General features: G+C 45.8%; 2 protein-coding genes across 2 annotated transcripts in view; one reads left to right on the top strand and one right to left on the bottom strand.

Moving 5' to 3' along the window:
- Positions 1-26: 26 nt before the first annotated feature.
- XPA (XPA, DNA damage recognition and repair factor) lies at positions 27-6,469 on the top strand (the record flags this gene model as incomplete). Its single annotated transcript, XM_026041272.1, has 5 exons — positions 27-171; positions 2,262-2,367; positions 3,974-4,139; positions 4,772-4,889; positions 6,242-6,469. Coding segments are annotated over 5 exons (684 nt in total), but the record flags the coding sequence as incomplete, so codon positions are not given.
- Positions 6,470-7,503: 1,034 nt separating this feature from the next.
- The window catches only part of NCBP1 (nuclear cap binding protein subunit 1), a 28,065-nt gene continuing 18,939 nt past the window's right edge, over positions 7,504-16,629 (bottom strand). The window contains exons 17-22 of the mRNA XM_026041259.1: positions 15,258-15,351; positions 12,674-12,777; positions 11,870-11,984; positions 10,146-10,289; positions 9,654-9,767; positions 7,504-9,192 (exon numbers count right to left, since the gene is read on the bottom strand). Coding sequence (XP_025897044.1) covers positions 9,079-9,192; positions 9,654-9,767; positions 10,146-10,289; positions 11,870-11,984; positions 12,674-12,777; positions 15,258-15,351 — 685 coding nt within the window. The 3' untranslated portion in view covers positions 7,504-9,078. The remainder of the gene's footprint in view (positions 9,193-9,653; positions 9,768-10,145; positions 10,290-11,869; positions 11,985-12,673; positions 12,778-15,257; positions 15,352-16,629) is intronic.

Genomic DNA, 16,629 nt, shown 5'->3' with positions numbered 1-16,629 from the left:
GGCGGGCGCTGCCGTTTGTCTCCGCAGGCGGCGCCGGCGCCAAGGCGGCCCCCCTAGTCCCGCCGCCCGCCAAGGTCGTGGACACGGGAGGGGGCTTCTTCCTGGAGGAGGAGGGCGAGGAGGAGGAGGATGGCGCCCGCGGAGAGCTGGCCAGGATCGTGCACCCCCCCGGTAAAAAAAACGGCGCGGGGGCGGCGCGCGCGCCGGGAGGCGGGATCGGCGGGGAGCGGGCAGGAAGGCGCGGGGGCGACACTGAGATCGCCATGGGCCGCGGTGCCGCCGTGCCCTTCTCTTCCCTCTCTTCCCTCTCTTCCCATTTCCCCCCTTTTTTTTACCTTTTAGCATTTTTTTTTCTGCTTTATTCTTTTTTGAAATCTTTATGGATATATATATTTCAAATTCGACGTGCTTCATGCACGTTGCCGGGAATGCCGCATTCCCGGCCCCCCTCCCCCCCTGCCGCGCCATTTCTCTTAACAAAGCAGCGCGGGCGATGGAAAAAACGAGGAGCCGCGAGCAAAGGAAGTGGGACACGGTCAGTGCTCTTGAATGTGGCGGCCTCTCCCTTCCCTTCCCCCCCCACCCCCATGCCTCCCCTCCCCCTCCCCAAAGCGCAGCCCTCTCTTTTCTTCGGGGAGTGGGAGCCGGCGGGTCGGTGGTGAGTACGGGGAGCGGCAGCCGCGGCGCTCGCAGGGCCCCGTAGCCCCCGCGCCGAGGTGGGGAGCGTTGCTGCAGTGTCAGCCTTTATCGTTATAACGCATATCGGCGCCAAGTTGCTGATCCCTTCGGTGGGGGCTCGGGCGCAATCGACTCGTGACGCTCCTCTGCCTCCCAAAAGCAAATGGAGAAGTGAAGGATCTCGAAATAGATGCGTTTTTTTCCCCAGGATTGCCTTTGTCTTGCTTTGTTCTGCTCCGAGTGAGCTGCAGGGCTGTTGGTGCAGTGTACCTCTTTGTTAGAAATCACCACCGGATTTCACTAAGAGTGTGAGCAGCCAGCAGCCCTGCCGCTTCCGAGGGGCTACCCTTTAATAAAAAATTAGGTACGCCCGGGATGCATTTGCACCGGGATTTTTTTTGCTGTGTAATTCGTAATGTCATTGTCTAAATAAAATGTCGGTGTGCCAGCAAGTAGTGCCTTAAGATGCAAAGTGCAATGTAAGAGCGTGACTATGTGAAGTACTCGGCTTCCCACTGCGACCAGTAAAACTTGAAATCCAATCTAGCAAAGATGATATTTTATCCCCATCTGCTATAAAAGCAAGCACGATTAAAAATGTACAATGTTGCATGTCAATAATTAGTTTTACATTTCAGATATTGTTAATGTTCTACAATGCTATCTCACTCGCAGCTGATGAAACTGTATAAAAAAGTTAATTTTCTACTAGGATCGTATCGTTGTTGCTAAAGGGGCGTTTGCCATAGCCGCAAATGCCTGCACGGGCGTTTCTTGGTGTCTGGCGGAACACGAGCAGACGGAGAAGGCACGGAAGGTGATCTACCCGGCGATGGCCGGCACCGGGATGAGCCTGGGCTTGGAGCAGTGCTGAGAGGGCTTGGGGAGAGGATTGTAGTGGAGCTCCATCCCCATTCCACTCCTAGCAGCTCTCTGGCCGTCCACCTCCATTGCTGCGCCTGGCACGGATGAGACCTTGGCTCCGAGCCTCCCTCGAGCACTTTCTCGGAGAGGCAGGAGGAGAGCAGGCAGAGCTGCGAGGCCCTGGCGCCCGGGCAGCTCCTGACCTGCTTCCTGCCTGGGCCGCTTCCTTCCCGCTGCGGGCCCTGCTCCGTGTTCTCCCCTTCCTGGCTGCGCGTCTCCTGTGCGTCAGGAGGCGCTCTGCCCACAGCCAGCAGGGAGGAGGCCACTGGAGCGGGCATGGAGCGCTGCATGGGGAAGTGTGCAGGAATTTCACTCAGTTTGTTCGTTCTTTTCTTTCTTTTTTCTTTTTTTTTCCCTTTTTTTTTTTCTTTTTGCTAAGTTGAAACAAATGTGTGCTTTTAGAGTGCTGAAATACAATACTTGATACAGTAAACCTTTGATCAAGAACAGGAATCTACCAACAAAAATGGAATCGCTGGGTATAGGTTTTGATTTATATTTGAACTTCCTGGAAATTTTTCTGTGCAGGAATGAAATGCGTCTGTAATGAGCACTACACAATTACAATGTAAATTTTAGTAAAAGTTGCTTGTAATATCCGCTTCCAAATACTTCTTTTTTTAACATAGTTATTAAAAAAAAATCTTTCTTTCCATTAGCACCTGTACTAGAGTATGACTATCTCATCTGTGAAGACTGTGGGAAAGAATTCATGGATTCCTACCTTATGCAGCACTTTGATTGGGCAACATGTGATAACTGCAGGTATTATAAATAATCAGGAGAAGGAAGCTTTATTTTATATAATGGTTGACAACTAGAATTTAGTTAATTATAAACTTAATATTGTAAGACTGTCAGCAAAGAGATATTTTTCAGTAAAGTAATGCTTGTGGGGAAAGAAAATTGAAGTTCCCTTACCTTTTAATATTCCATTACGGAAGTGAAGAACAGCAGTGTTTCACAAGTATATCTGAGCCTAAACAGCTCCAGTAAATACTTGGTAACTTTGTGGAAACAGAACTGCTGCTTGGAGAGCAGTTACAGTTTTGTGCAGCAGCTTTATGGAAGTTATTTTCTGATTACAGTTTACAAATATTTGAAAAAATGTCTTTGATAAAATCTGCTAACGTGGAATACGTGTTTCTGAAAATAAAGCCATTTCGGTTATCACTGAAACTACCTCCTGTGAGAGTATTTGCTGTCGGGCGAGTCGACCTCCGTACCGTGCAGGCAGCACCCGGGCGAGCGCAGGGCCTAGAGGCGGCAGCCGCGTGAAGACGCTCCCAGGGGCCGCGGGCGCAGCCGGAACGCAGGCCCTGGCCTCAGTCTCGGTGACGAGGGGAAAGAGTGCAGAGGCTGCTGAGACAGCAGGGCGTGGGGAGCAGCCGGGCGCCCGCGGGCGCAGCGCCGGGCCGAGGGCGGCAGGTAGAGCTGCGAGCTGGGTGCCGCTGCGCGAGAGCCGCCCGCGCGGCCCGAGCGCTCTGCGAACACGAGTGCTCCCTCGGGGAGGGTCGGCCTCGAAGGGCCGCGCGGCCAGGGCAGCAGGCCTGCGCCAGAGCCAGCTCCTCTTGGAGTGGCTCTTCTGGCCAAACACGGAGCGTTGGCCTTTACCGTGGACTTTGGTTTTCGGGGAAGATAAGTAGCTCTGCTTCCTGGATGGCAATTGCTAGCGCTTAGTGTTTGGAGATTGTTTCAGCCTGTTGAGGTGATAAAGGTACACGCTGAACGACATCAAATTAATTTCATTTGCTGATAACACGGCTACGGTTATGCAAACTTCATTTTTTTCATTGAGTGATAAAAGTTACAGTATCTTAGTATTTAAGATCATTATTTTACAACTGTTCCTTTTTGCCTGCGCTCCTGGTGTTTAGAAACAAGTGCTCTGGGTAGTTAATTTGTTTCTGAGATTGGGAAGCGTATGGAGAATGTGGATCATCTTGCTCTGTGATCAGACTTGTCTCACTTCACACACAGTATTTTCCTGACCATGTGGCAGCCTGTACTTAAACCCTGGGAGTTATATCCGAGTTGGATGAATAGTCTAGAGGTTATGAGGTACTTGGAATCTAAGTTTCAGTTATCTTCTCTTGCAAAAAAAAAAGGAAAACTAGAAGACTCACAAAAGCAAGTCTTAGCTTGTATTTGCTCTGTGCAAAATGCTCAAAATTTTCTACCTGAATTTCAGTAAACCAAGTAGGAGCTCAGCTGCAGTGCAAGAATTCATGAAGTTGCTTGTATACCTAAAAACGAAGCGGATGAAGGCTGCCAATATTTCAGGATTTTTAAGGGAAATGCTTGGGACTTAAATGCTAATAATGCATGGCTTTCAGCTACAGCTTTCTCACTATTGTTTTACGTGTTCCAGAGATGCTGAAGATAAACACAAGCTCATAACAAGGACAGAAGCAAAAGAAGAGTATCTCCTTAAAGACTGTGACTTAGACAAGAGAGAACCAGTGCTCAGGTTTATCGTGAAGAAAAACCCTCATAATTCACGGTGGGGTGACATGAAACTTTATTTAAAACTACAGGTATAGAAACTGTTAGCATTTTTAAGACCTTTTTTTTACCTTCTGTGTCTTTGGTCGTGTGTCATTTAGGTTTTGAGTTCTGAATCACAGGGACAAAGCTAAGTACCTTCTACCATAGCAGACCTGTAGTTAGTACCGCTTGTACGAGTGTTTGTGGTAAAAGGAGCTAGGGCAATTCATGAAAATGTCCCTGTTGGAGACCTGTGTGTCCTGAAATCTCAGTGAGTCTCTCTGCTCGTGAACTTGGTGCTGCAGCTACTGCTGCTCGTGGCCTGTTGTGGCTCAGGGCCTCGTGTCCCCTGCCCTGCTCTCGCAGAAAGGGCAGCCAGATTCTGCCCGTTCTGTGTGAATGTTCCTGTATGTGAACATGCACAAAATTAATTTGCTTTGATGAGTAAATTATGTCTAGCTGATGAAAAATCAGTTTTGTAGCCGTCTTTTACTGTAGAAGGAACGTCGTCGTTTGCAGGTTGAGAGCAAAGAGGCAGAGATGGGAGGCAGAGGCAAGATTCTCGGTAGGGTCTATTTATTTTGTATACATGTTGGGAAAAGTTAAACGTGCAAGTTAGTGTGTTTTGTCACTAAAATGTGCTTATCCTCAGGGAAGAAACACGTGTATATCCATCCTGCAGGTGATCAAACGCTCTCTGGAAGTCTGGGGTAGCGAAGAGTCATTGCAAGAAGCCAAGGAACTGCGCCGTGGTAACAGAGAGAAGATGAAGCAGAAGAAATTTGACAAAAAAGTTAAAGGTAACCCTTTTAACTAACTAACTTTCGCGTTGCAGTATGTAAAGCAGCATCCACCTCTGCTGGGGCTTGTTCCTGCGTCTGATTAACACGGCTGGAAAACAAGTTCCCAGCGTGGCAAGATGGAGCTTTCCCAGAGCTGCCTGGTAAAGCCGGAGCAGCCTGGCCTGACCTCACAGCTGACCCAGTTTGAGCAGGGGGTTGGACTAAAGCACTGAGGTCTCTTCCGGACTGAATTTATCCTATTATCCTATGCAAATCATGTAAGCAACAGAAACTGAGTATGGTGCGTCTTTTTAATAATTATTATGGCTGCTTGTATGATCTAGAATGTACCAGAAGTTGCCTCTCCCAGTTACTCCTCTGGGCTTCAGGAGAACATGTGTTTGTGGGAGTGCTACAACTCTGCCATGCATGTGGTTATTTAGGTGGGATCCCTGTAAAGGAAGGTGGAAGATGGCTTTTCCCACCATGTTGCTAAGAATGCTCTCTGCTGCTGCTTTTAATAGCCATTATCTTTGGGAATTTTGGGGGGAGAGGATAACTCAATTAAAATTTAGAGTACGTTTACTGGGTAGAACTCCAGAGAAAGACGTTGAGCACGCTCTAGTCTCTTCTTCAAAAATGTTGTGATTTTTGTTTTTGCTGCGAGAGCTGAGTCTGGGTTTTGGGCGTTTGGTGGGTGTTTGTTGCACGAGGGTCGCTGCAGAGCGCGGCACAGGCCTCGGTGGAGCAAGCATTCCCATTGCCAGCCGGAATGGCGCGGCCGGCAGTGCTGCACCCTCCTGTTCATTTGCATGCCCGACGCCTGCGTGCGGGTTCCTGCAAAACGTGCCTGTCTGGTGCAACTTGTCTGCAGCGCCGGGGCAGTGCCCGGCGGGGCTGGGCTGAGCCTGGGGCTCGCTTAGCTCCAGCGCTGCCGCAGCCACGTGCTGCCGTGGGGGAAATGCGCCTTCTGGGGGCTGTGAGCAGAAACGCAGCCAGCACTTGTTTTGCAAAGCTCTGGCCCAGGTTCTCCTCCCAATTTAGCTGGTTTTTGTGAAATACCTCTGAATGACATTCTGTGGTGAGGCAGTGAGCACCTCCTACTTGCTTCAGATGAAAGTGTTTTATTTATATATTTTTTCCTTGTGCTGTGTCGTGTCAGTGAATTTCCTTTCAATTTAAATAATACGAACAAGGTGAGGTTAAGACTGCAAGGAAAATCAAAGTATTTTCTTGGAATAGCAGCCTCTTCCCCTTAACCTGCAGAGGATGGGGCAGTAAAAGCAAACTCTGCTCCGCGATTCCCCACAGAGGTGAGGGGCTTGGCCTTCAGAATCACCAAAAAAGCTTTTTCTGATGTTCCCTTTCAGAACTCCGCCGTGCAGTGAGGAGCAGCTTGTGGAAGAAAGAGACTACTATGCACGAGCATGATTATGGACCGGAAGAAAACATTGAGGAAGATATGTATAAGAAAATATGCACTATATGTGGCCATGAATTAACTTACGAGAAGATGTAGTATAATCATATTCTTTTTTAAATTTGTCTTTTTAATGATATTCTGTATTAAAGTCTAATAAACTGTGATCATGAACAAACTGTTTCCACCTCGTATGCAAAGAACAGTGTTCCTCAGCTGTAAGAAGCTTTGTACCTAAAAATAAGCTTTAGCTCTTTAAATTGGAGTTTGGGAATATAGCATATGCCTTTTAAAGAAATTGCTCCTCTAGGCAGAGCCGGCATCCTGCTGTTGCACAGGATGATGAAACAGGGAGGTGAAGGGCCGAGCCCACAGGGGTTGCGGGAGGAGGAAGTCTCGATCTTGTCCCAGCACCCAAGGGGTGCCAGACAGCACCTGGACACTGCTGCTTTGAGGGAAGCTGCTCCTGGCAAAGGGAATTCCCTCTGGCACAGGAGGGGATGAGGGCACTGGGAGCAATAAGGGGCCTTTGGGCATCTTTTCCATGTGCCACACACCACAGAGGCCTTCAGTGAGGGAGAGAAAGCAAGGTGACTTCCACACACAGCCACTAGTGCATAAAGGTGACTTTGCAAAAATAAATACATGTTTGTCCAGCACTTTGTTGCCTCAGCTGCTGGCCTTCACTAGAGCGGAGTTAGCCTCCCGGTGAGGTTCTGCAGGGTTGCAAGCTACAAGTGTTGAAGGCAGGTGGCAGCGCCCCACGTGCAGGACCCGGGAGCCGTCCCCGGGAGCCGTCCCCGGGAGCCAGCCGTCCCCGGGAGCTGTCCCCGGGAGCCGCGCGGTGCCGGCGCCGCCGCACGTGTGTGCGAGCCCTGTGCGCAGCGGCTGGCGCGGGAAGAGCTCCCGGCGCCGACAGGAATGCGGCGGCTGCCGCCTGGCGGCACAGACCACACACACACGCTGCTTCACCTTCATTTATTTGTGTCTTTAATTGTGCATTGTTTTTGTCCCAGCCACATTTCCACAGCATCTCCAGGCAGCACCTTGTGCTGCGGCGGGTCCACGTCCCTCCCTTTCACGGCTCTGTCCTAGAGAGCCCAGCAGCAGCTTCCCCCCAAGCCGGGCACCTCCTGAGGGGCTGCAGGCCCAGCTCCCCACCCCACATCATTTCTAAAAGACAATACAGCTTGGTTCTAAGTGACACAGAGAGGATTATGCTGTCTGTGCTCAGGTATTTGTTTGTATCCCCAGCCCCACTATTTGTAAAGTACAGTAAAGGCTCAGAAGAAGTCGGAGCTCTGCAAGTTCCAGGGCATTATCAGTTTTACAGAGAACACATTCAACTTCGTCTGATTCACACGCACCAGAGCAGAAGTCCTTATCAATCCTATCTAGGGAAAAAAAAAAAACAACACACACAAAAAAAAAGCTAAAGGATCTACTAAAACTTCTGTACAGCATTAAGTGTCACAAAGAAGAAAATAAAAAAAAAGGGAAAATTGATTACTCAGGAGCATCAACAGATCTGAAAAAGACTTCTGCGCATGACTAACAAAAACCTCACATAAAACAAGCTTGCAAAGACGCAGAAGGTAGACTCTAAAAATGGAAGGATTTGTCAAATCAGAAGATAAAGCAGAAATAACAGAATCACGTCTACAAGGATACACTCAGTTGTTACAGGTCACACAACAGGTTATGCCAGCACACAAAGTAGAAAAAAAATTCTGGCCCCCGTGCTTTTAAGAGGTCAATTGCTTAACGTCGGGATGAAATGTATTACTAGGTACAGTATTTGGAATATAACTTGTACAGGAACAAAAGTTTGCAATTTTCAGAGGAAAACTTGGGAAGTTGGAAAACTTTCCAGTGCTCCTCTACAAAATGAAGAGACCATGAACAGCTCCTGCACACGCAAATGTCACTGTATGCAGGGCCTGAGGCAATGTCTTTGCCCTGCATCCCTACTCGCCACGATACAGAGCGCTCTGGTTCGTGTTCTTACAGAAGTAGTAGTAGTAGTAGTAATAATAACAATAATATTAATAATAAAAACAACGCTGGACTAAGGTGACTCCATTTTCAGGTTGCATCTCACCCCAGCCAAGGTCTCCTGTAAGGTATCACTTAATTCAATGCTACAAGGCTTGTCGGAGACACGGGAGCCACACGCTCTTCACATGAAGTTCATGAAGTTCCTCTACCAGTTGTTTACAGTTGCTGCAATAAGACACCAGACAATACATTTTTAAAAAAAACAACATATTTCAATTGTATTACATCCACGTTCCTTCAAGCTGTGAAGGTCTAGCTGCTTTGGCAGTATCAAAGCCAAAGTGTCATCTATGCCACTTGTAGAGCTTTACTCCGTGTTTCGTGCGGCACAAGCGGTGTTGAGTCTCCCCCTAGCGCTCAAAAGCCACAGTGTCCCTCCTCACACTTCTGCAATTCCTTTGCTTTAAGGGACCTTTTCTTGGCCTATTTTTTATTTTTATATAAACATCGGGGAAAAAAAAAATACTACCATGAATGCAGGATTCAAACCAAATGAAAGGAGAGATTAAAAGAACTCGCGCATTGCTTCACATCAATCCTCTACCAGTCATAGCTAATAAGGCTTACGATGCTTACAGAATTGCTGTTGGTTAGAGTACTGCATTGTTTATATAGGAGCACATGAAAGCCAGTTTTAATGAAAAAAAATCTTCCCCAGGTCAAGTCTTCCCATTAAAAAAAAAAGAAAAAAGTTATTGTCACTGAAGTCCTGCAGACGAGACTCAGTGCTCAGGCCTGCAGAGCACAGAACTGCTGAAACACAGCCAGGATGTGATGGTCCAGCTCAGCCGTGAACAGGAGGTTCTCCAGGGTCACCATGTACTGCTGGATGATCTGGTGGTGCTGGCAGGGAAAGAGGAAAGACAAGGAGATTTTTGGTGATTTCATTCATTCATTCATTCATTCATTCATTCATTCATTCATTCACATACGACACAAGCCCTGAAGTCAGGAAAATTAAGAACCGCACTACAAATGTTCTCACAGGAACCAACAAGGACATGCTACTTCCACAGACAAGAACAGCATGATCCAAGCTCACCACCAACTGCATGAGGGGAAGTGTGTGTTGAAACCCTGTTTTCAGGAATCCTGGAAAAATTCTGTTTTCTACACAGAAAGAGGGGTGACGCTTTGGGACAGGCTGCCCAGGGAGGTGGTGGGCTCACCATCCCTGGCAGTGCTCAAGGAATGTGCAGATGAGGAGCTTGGGGACAGGGATTAGCGGGATGGTGGGGATGGTTCTCCAGGCCGGAAAGCTTTTCTGTGCAACACAGCCTTCTAAACATGGAAGTGGAACTCACCTGTAGGAAGATCTGCTGCAGCCTCTCTATGCAGCTCTTGTACCAAGGGGTGAATACATCAATTCCTCCAGTTTCACAGCGCACTAAGTGCTCAGTTAACAACATAATGAAGCGCTGAAGAAGAACAGGAAAAACATCGATTCACCCTTGTCAACCAAAAACATGTTTCCTACCTCAGACAAGACATAACACCGGGGAAAGCGGCTGTGAACAGCAGTGTCAGGGTAACCGCTGCACTTGCAGGACACCGAATGCAGTAACCACCCACAATCAGGCTCCTCGTGCCTGTTTGACAGCAGAAGCCTCCTCTGCACTTCAACCTGAACAGAGCCTGCATGGGCCTTCCAGGCGGATATCTGAACCGGGGATATGTTTCCCATGATAAAGCTCTTTGCCCTCCTCACGTTCCCAGAGGAGATTCCCGACGTGCAGACGATGCTGTAAGCTTAACCCCATGAGACACAGGACACCCAAGCCCTCCCGCCTCCTTACCTGGAATATGACAAGGAAGAGGTTCTTCTGCTCGCTCTGCGCGGCCTCCACCTTCTCCTGCAAGCGCTCGATCTGCTCCTCGAGCGGCCCGTCCTCGCGGTCGCTGCTGCGGTCGTCGTCGTCATCGTCGTCGTCGCTGTCTCGCTGCGGGAGGAGCGGCCGTGACGCCAACGGGCGAGCGGGAAGCACAAGCAAAAAGGCACCCCATGTGTGAAAGGCCACTGAGTTTTGTGCCCTGCTGCAGGGCGGGCAATGGGCACCTCTGGAAAGGCACAGCTCAGTGTGGGTAGATCCCGTGCTAGGGCTCAGCAGGACGTGGTGGGTTAGCACACAAGGGGCAGGACGTGGTAGCGCAGGGCGTCGGAGCAAGGGCCACCCACACTCAAGCACTAAGGGATGCTCTCAGACTAGACCGGAATAGGCTGGCGGACAGTTCAATAGCGAGGAAAGTATTCTGTTGTCTTTGCCTTAAATTTATGAACAAACAGCGCCAGACCTGCAATCTCATGAAGCTATCCAAAATTCAAGAGTAATGGGATACAGTGGGAAAGGCACATTCAACTTCAGATACTGCTTGAGTCTCTTTAGGTTATTTCTATGCAAAAATACTACAAAATGACAGCTCGAAGGTTCAGATATTTGTAAAATGAGTGTGCAGCTATAAAATGTACAGGGGTATGTGTTAATTTTCCACTGCAAGGAAACCAAGCTGGCACTTCAGGGATTCTGTGCAGCTCTGAACTACTGCAGAGGTGCCAAGGAAGCACTTTGCCTCACAGAAACACCCGTGGCTGCATCCAGGTCTCCAATGATCACAGGCATCTTCCGACTGCGGATCAATGCAGACTGAGGATGCCAGGAATGAAGGAAAGCACGATGGAGCTGGAATGAGCAGACACTGGCAAATGGAAAAGCCTTAGAGATCTCCCAGGATCCTCACAGGAAGCAATGACTTGTGCAGGTGCTTCCAGAAAACAATAGCTTGTGCGCCACACTGTGCCAAATTAAGACATTACCTTGGGCAACAATTTTGTGCAATAGTCTTTCTTTAATGTATAAATATGTATTTATATTTACACATGCACAAAGGCATTCTGTCCTCTCTGTAACCCACAGCATATTTATAAATTGGCCTCATTCTGTCAGGGTTAAGTGTTACGATCAGCAATAGCCCCATGGAGCCCACAGCTGCCCCACACTGTGTTTTACTGTCCCACTTGGGAGAACTCAGTCACAGTGCTATATATAATAATCCAGACCACGCGAAGGGATTAAAAATAGAATAAAGGAAGGAAAAAAGATGCTTGTGTCAGAATGCAACAGCCTAAGGACAGTCACAGCTACCTTTATGACAAATCACTGTTTCTGTGTACTTTTCCACACAACCTAAGCCATCACTCTTTAAAAGAGAGCACCTACAGTGAATTCCTAAACGAGCTGTAATGCTTCCTAATAAGGTAACTAGAACTGACATTGGAATAGGAGTTTGTGAGGCAAAGCTTGAACCCAGCAAGAACATCTCAGTGCCTTTAAAGACCTGACTGAGTTCTTTGCCTTCAGCAGCCTTTACAAAGGTGTATGGAGAACACACATCCAGTTTTCATGTTCCTGATGTGCTTCCTGATAAGCATACTGATTTTGTTCCTCCCCAGAACCATTTCTGACAGCATGCAGATTTATACAGCTTAGCCTAAAATATTAAAAGTTACAGTCAAATTGCTCACTCTTTTGTGCTGCCGTGCCAGTCTTGCCTTGGTCTCCTCCAGCTCTTTGTGAATCTTCAGAACATGCTTGTTCATTTTACGAATTGTGGAATGTAGTATTTCCCAAATATAAAACCTAGGAGAAACACAAGACTTGCAGGAGTAAATAACACACTGTTCCAAGACACCAAGCACTCTACCATTTAACATCTTTAAATTCTTATTTAAATGACCATAAGCAGCATGTTTTTTTACCGCAATATGTTAAAAAATGTGCTTTCTTGCAGAAAAGTGTAACTAGGGGAATTTACAAAACACTCAACATGTACAAAAGCATTCCAGTAATGCAAGAAAGACCAAGGGCCATTTCTTTCCTATTTCTGCACTAAATTTCCAATCCAACCATTCAGTGCACACACATACTGCAACACTGCAGGCACCGAACTGGCTTTTCTGATTGCCCTTGTCCACTTCAGATTGTGCTGTATTGAGGGCGATGCACGGTACGTACCCTAACGACAGGTCAAGACTTTCCTAAGGGAGCAGTCACACAACAGGGACTACAGTCCTTGTCTAGGACTGCATCCAGTGCCATTCCACCTCAGCATGCTCAGGGGCTACCTGGAAAATGCCATGCTCAGGAGTCACTGCATTCCCTTGTGATTTCATAAACCCATTTGGATCGCAAAACACCGAAGTACTATTTTGCAGAAGAAACAAAAGGTTAACTGTACCCTTCTCTTCTCCTGCTTAGCTTTCATAGAAGAAACCACATACTGGCCACTTTAAATTTATAGACAAAAAGAAAGTTCACATACACATTACCTAGTAAAATCATGTGCAAGTTCTGAAGAAAAGATCCAGTTTGCTACTGCAGCACAATCAACGATTTGTGTTCGAATCATCTTGTCCACGAGCACAGCAATCATCTACATTTTGGGAAAGAAAAGATATTTCCATCAAAATAAAAATGTAACATACAGTCTGTGTAAATGCTCTAGTCTCAGATGCAAGCAAAGATCTTCCACTGCAATTCTGCATGGGCATCTGAATGAGCAGAGCAGACTTCTAGTTTGTTTAGCTTCAACCTGCTCAGATTAAGAGAGCTCTATTAATTTTACAAAGCACACCTTCACACTTTGTTGAACAGCTTCATTCATCGTGAGTGATGGATCCCTCTTCAGTAGCGCATATACTTCCACCACTCTCAAAGATAAAGGCTTTGAAGTTTGCAGTGAGGCGTCACTGAAGTCAGCCCCAGACATCAGGGAAGCCGACCAGGGCATATTCACAAGAGAAGACCTACCCCTCTAACACTGCAACAGCCTTCAAGCGTGACAAGCAGCTCCTCCTGCAGGACCTCTTCATTTTGGGACAACCTTCACTGTACAGTCAGTGGAGGTACTCACTCACAATGGCCTTGCCAGGGCTCTGGGGGGGTTCTGAGTACCAAGCAGGCAAATACAGAGATCAAATACTGACTAAAGCAGTTCCCAACTATTCAGAACAAAGGATTTATCTTAGTTACTCGTGTACCTGATTGTCACAATATCAAACAACTACAAATGTTATATATTTATACTGACAACCACCCATTCTCCAATGAGGATGGATAACAAAGCTCCTTTTGGAGGAGAAAACTGAAGTCACTGAACGAATCACATAGCAGACTCAGGACTCATCTTTCAAGCCATGATAGCATCTATACCCTATTTGTCTTTCCGATTACTCAGTCTGATCTTCCACACAATGCAGGCCTACAATTTGGGAAAACAACCTACTTCGGTGTAAAGATTTCTCTTTACGAAATCTCCACCATAACCTCACTAAACAGGGACTCTTATTGCTAAATCATTCCCCACAACAGACATCATTCGGCAATAGAGTCTTGCAAAAATAATGCTGATACTCTCTGCCAGCTTAGAAGACACATTTCCATCCACAGATACCGTGGATCATAGGCCCCCAAGAATGGGTAACCATATGGAAACTGATTCCAGGCAGGTGTCTTGCTGTCCATGCACCACCTCTTCTGTGCATCACGGATTGTGATCAGGAGGAAAATAGAGGGCTTGATCAGAAGCCCAAGGCTGCCCTGGGATGCACTCGTGAATGTAAAATCTGAGTTCCACTAATTAAGCAACAGACCTTCCTTAATTTACCATGTGACATTTTTAATACAATTTTGGTATGTTCATTAAGTCTAATATGACTGTTCAGTCTGCATTTGAAACTCCATCTCATTTTGGTCATGCTGTGATACAGAGGAACAAAGAGGAAGAGTTTATGGATATTAGGTTCAAGTAATGTATTTTTTCCTAATCCAGTTAAGTGACAAAACTAGAAGTAGGTCAGACTGTAACCATCACATTTTGAAGGTCAATATTTGGGAAGTTTTATATATTAAGAAAACAAAACACTTCTTGTTCTTTTAATTCTGCTTTATAAACATCCGTAGAAGATTTTATTTCTATTTTAGTCACCCAGAAAATCTGTTCCGGCTTTAGGCTACTAAGTCCGTTTACTAAAACTATAAAATGGGGCCCCTAGGCCCAGAAGCAACGACTGCACAGTGTTTTCAGGGGGACCACATCTGGAAGTGTGGCTTATGCAGCTTTGAGGTCTGGCTCACTGTCAAACACAAACACCCTCACAAAAGATACTAGCAGTAATTACTGTAAGTAAATCTAGTGCAAGTCTCTTATTCACTTCCATTAATGGGAAAACGGCAGCTGGTGGAAGCAACAACCACTGTGAAGAAACAGGACAGCTTAACAAGGAAGGCAACTTTCACAGTCTTTCAGGGCTTTATCTCCTCTGGCTCAAGAGTGAATTTAATCACTGTATTACCAGACTCATCTGTTGTGAACAATAAGTGGCTGCAGGTCTAGCCATGCTGCCCAAGCAGCAGAATTCCAGCATGTTTTAATGAATGGCTTTCACCAATCAAAAAGAATATGCTCCCCTCAAAAAGAAAACAAAAAGTCAACTTTCCTCTTCTGTAAGAGTGCAACTGGCTTTTGTATTACATTTACATCTCAGAATATACAAAAGACTGCTCTAGTATTCCAGTTTTGAACAGAAACAGATTTTGAGCAGAATTTCCTCTTGTAAACTAAACACAGCACAAAGTCAAGAGTCAAAATGACAACCGCTGTGCTTCTACACTGAATTTTGAGGGGGAAATAAAAGAGGCTGTACTGATGAAGAATATATATTATGCCCAGTCTTCACTTTATGCACTGCAATGCTAAAGTAAATATAACCTGACCTGTCCTTCAAATAAGAGCAGTGTATAGGGAACATATTTTTAAAGTAGAAAAAACAACTTTTCTTTTTAACTTTTAAACTCTGTATGATCTTTGGGGATTTGAAACCCGGAGAGGTATGTAGTGTTTTCCCCTCTTACCTGTGGATGATTTTTCCAAACCTCATATACAACTCTCAGGACATGGAGTTTCCCCTCATCGCTTTCAGCAAGTGTTTTGAAGACTTCATGAAACCTTTTAAGAGATTAAAGTAGTCAATGAAGGGGGTTGTGATCAGGTCAAAAAAAAAAAAATATCAGTAGATGCAAAGCAAACGGTTTCTAATGGCTAAAAGAAATCTTGGGCCTACCTGCAGCAGTTCTTGGACAACTGTCTGTTAAGACCATAGCTGACCTGAGTTAAAAGTGCTACAACAGATATGACAGCTCCCAGAAGCAACTTAAATCTTAATGGCAAATTTGCTTCCTGAAGCCAAGCTATCTTTCCTCTTACTTTGAAAAGCAGGAGACCGTGTCATGCTTGGAGAGTTTATCTATACACAGCAGGAGCAGCATTTATTTTCCTTTGAACCTTAGACTTTGCTCTCGATGTGGATTTCTGTAGCTTTAGAGAGTTACCCAATGTACCCTTACTGAGGGAAAGGCTGATGAAACTTCTATTTTAGCAAAATATGCTGACTGCTATTAGCCATTCACACCCCAGCTTGGTGTAATGTAACTACAGAGCTAAGGCGGCTCTTTCCCATCTTGTGGCTGCCACTGTCAGTGCACAGCAGGGACAGTATCGCAGCTCCCTGCCTCTTGTACTATCAATTACTTGTTACAAACACTGCCCCTATTGGAATTTCAGGTACAAAATTAGATTCCTGTAATGGCTTTATATGTTTCTCTATGTGCACTTAAAAATAAGTCATTAACACGCCTGTGAGCACCCCCTATATACTGAGACAACTTAGGAGTATTTTCCAGGCATATACTGGCAAAATGAGATGAAATAACTTTTAAGATTTACTTCATTATTAGAAGTTAAAACACTTTTTAGAGAGATATACTCCAATGCATTTTAAAATAGATTTTATTTTGCTTTGATAGATAAAAAGTTTATAGCTTGCTACTTTAAAGATTCTACTATTTTTTTCTTCTTGAGTCCTATTGGCAGTATGAGATGGGAGCTTTCCTGCCATTCTGATGTCAGAAGATACATCTATCCCTTAAAATTACTCATTTGCTGAGTGTTTTAAAACTGATTCATTTGCCAAACTGTCCCACTTGCTTGGTTTAAAAATTGTCATTAAAAGGATGTAATACCTACTCCCAAATGTAATCTAGATATCGATAATTTTTTTCAGTACATCATATTCTCAAAGTTGTGCAGTATCATCTACAAAGAACCATAATATACTATATTCCTCAGAATACTTGCAAAGCTAAAGAGCACAGATGCACAAGCATGACTACAACTGGTCCATCTGTTCTTACCTGAAAGGTTTCTAAAACACACAGAAGCTGTGCC

The sequence above is a fragment of the Nothoprocta perdicaria genome, unplaced genomic scaffold (genome assembly GCF_003342845.1).
Source record: "Nothoprocta perdicaria isolate Ctin4 unplaced genomic scaffold, notPer1 scaffold_280, whole genome shotgun sequence".
NCBI classification, from domain to species: domain Eukaryota; kingdom Metazoa; phylum Chordata; class Aves; order Tinamiformes; family Tinamidae; genus Nothoprocta; species Nothoprocta perdicaria.
The sequence above is the reverse complement of the archived record's forward strand: the minus strand, read 5'-3'. Positions and strand labels throughout refer to the sequence as shown.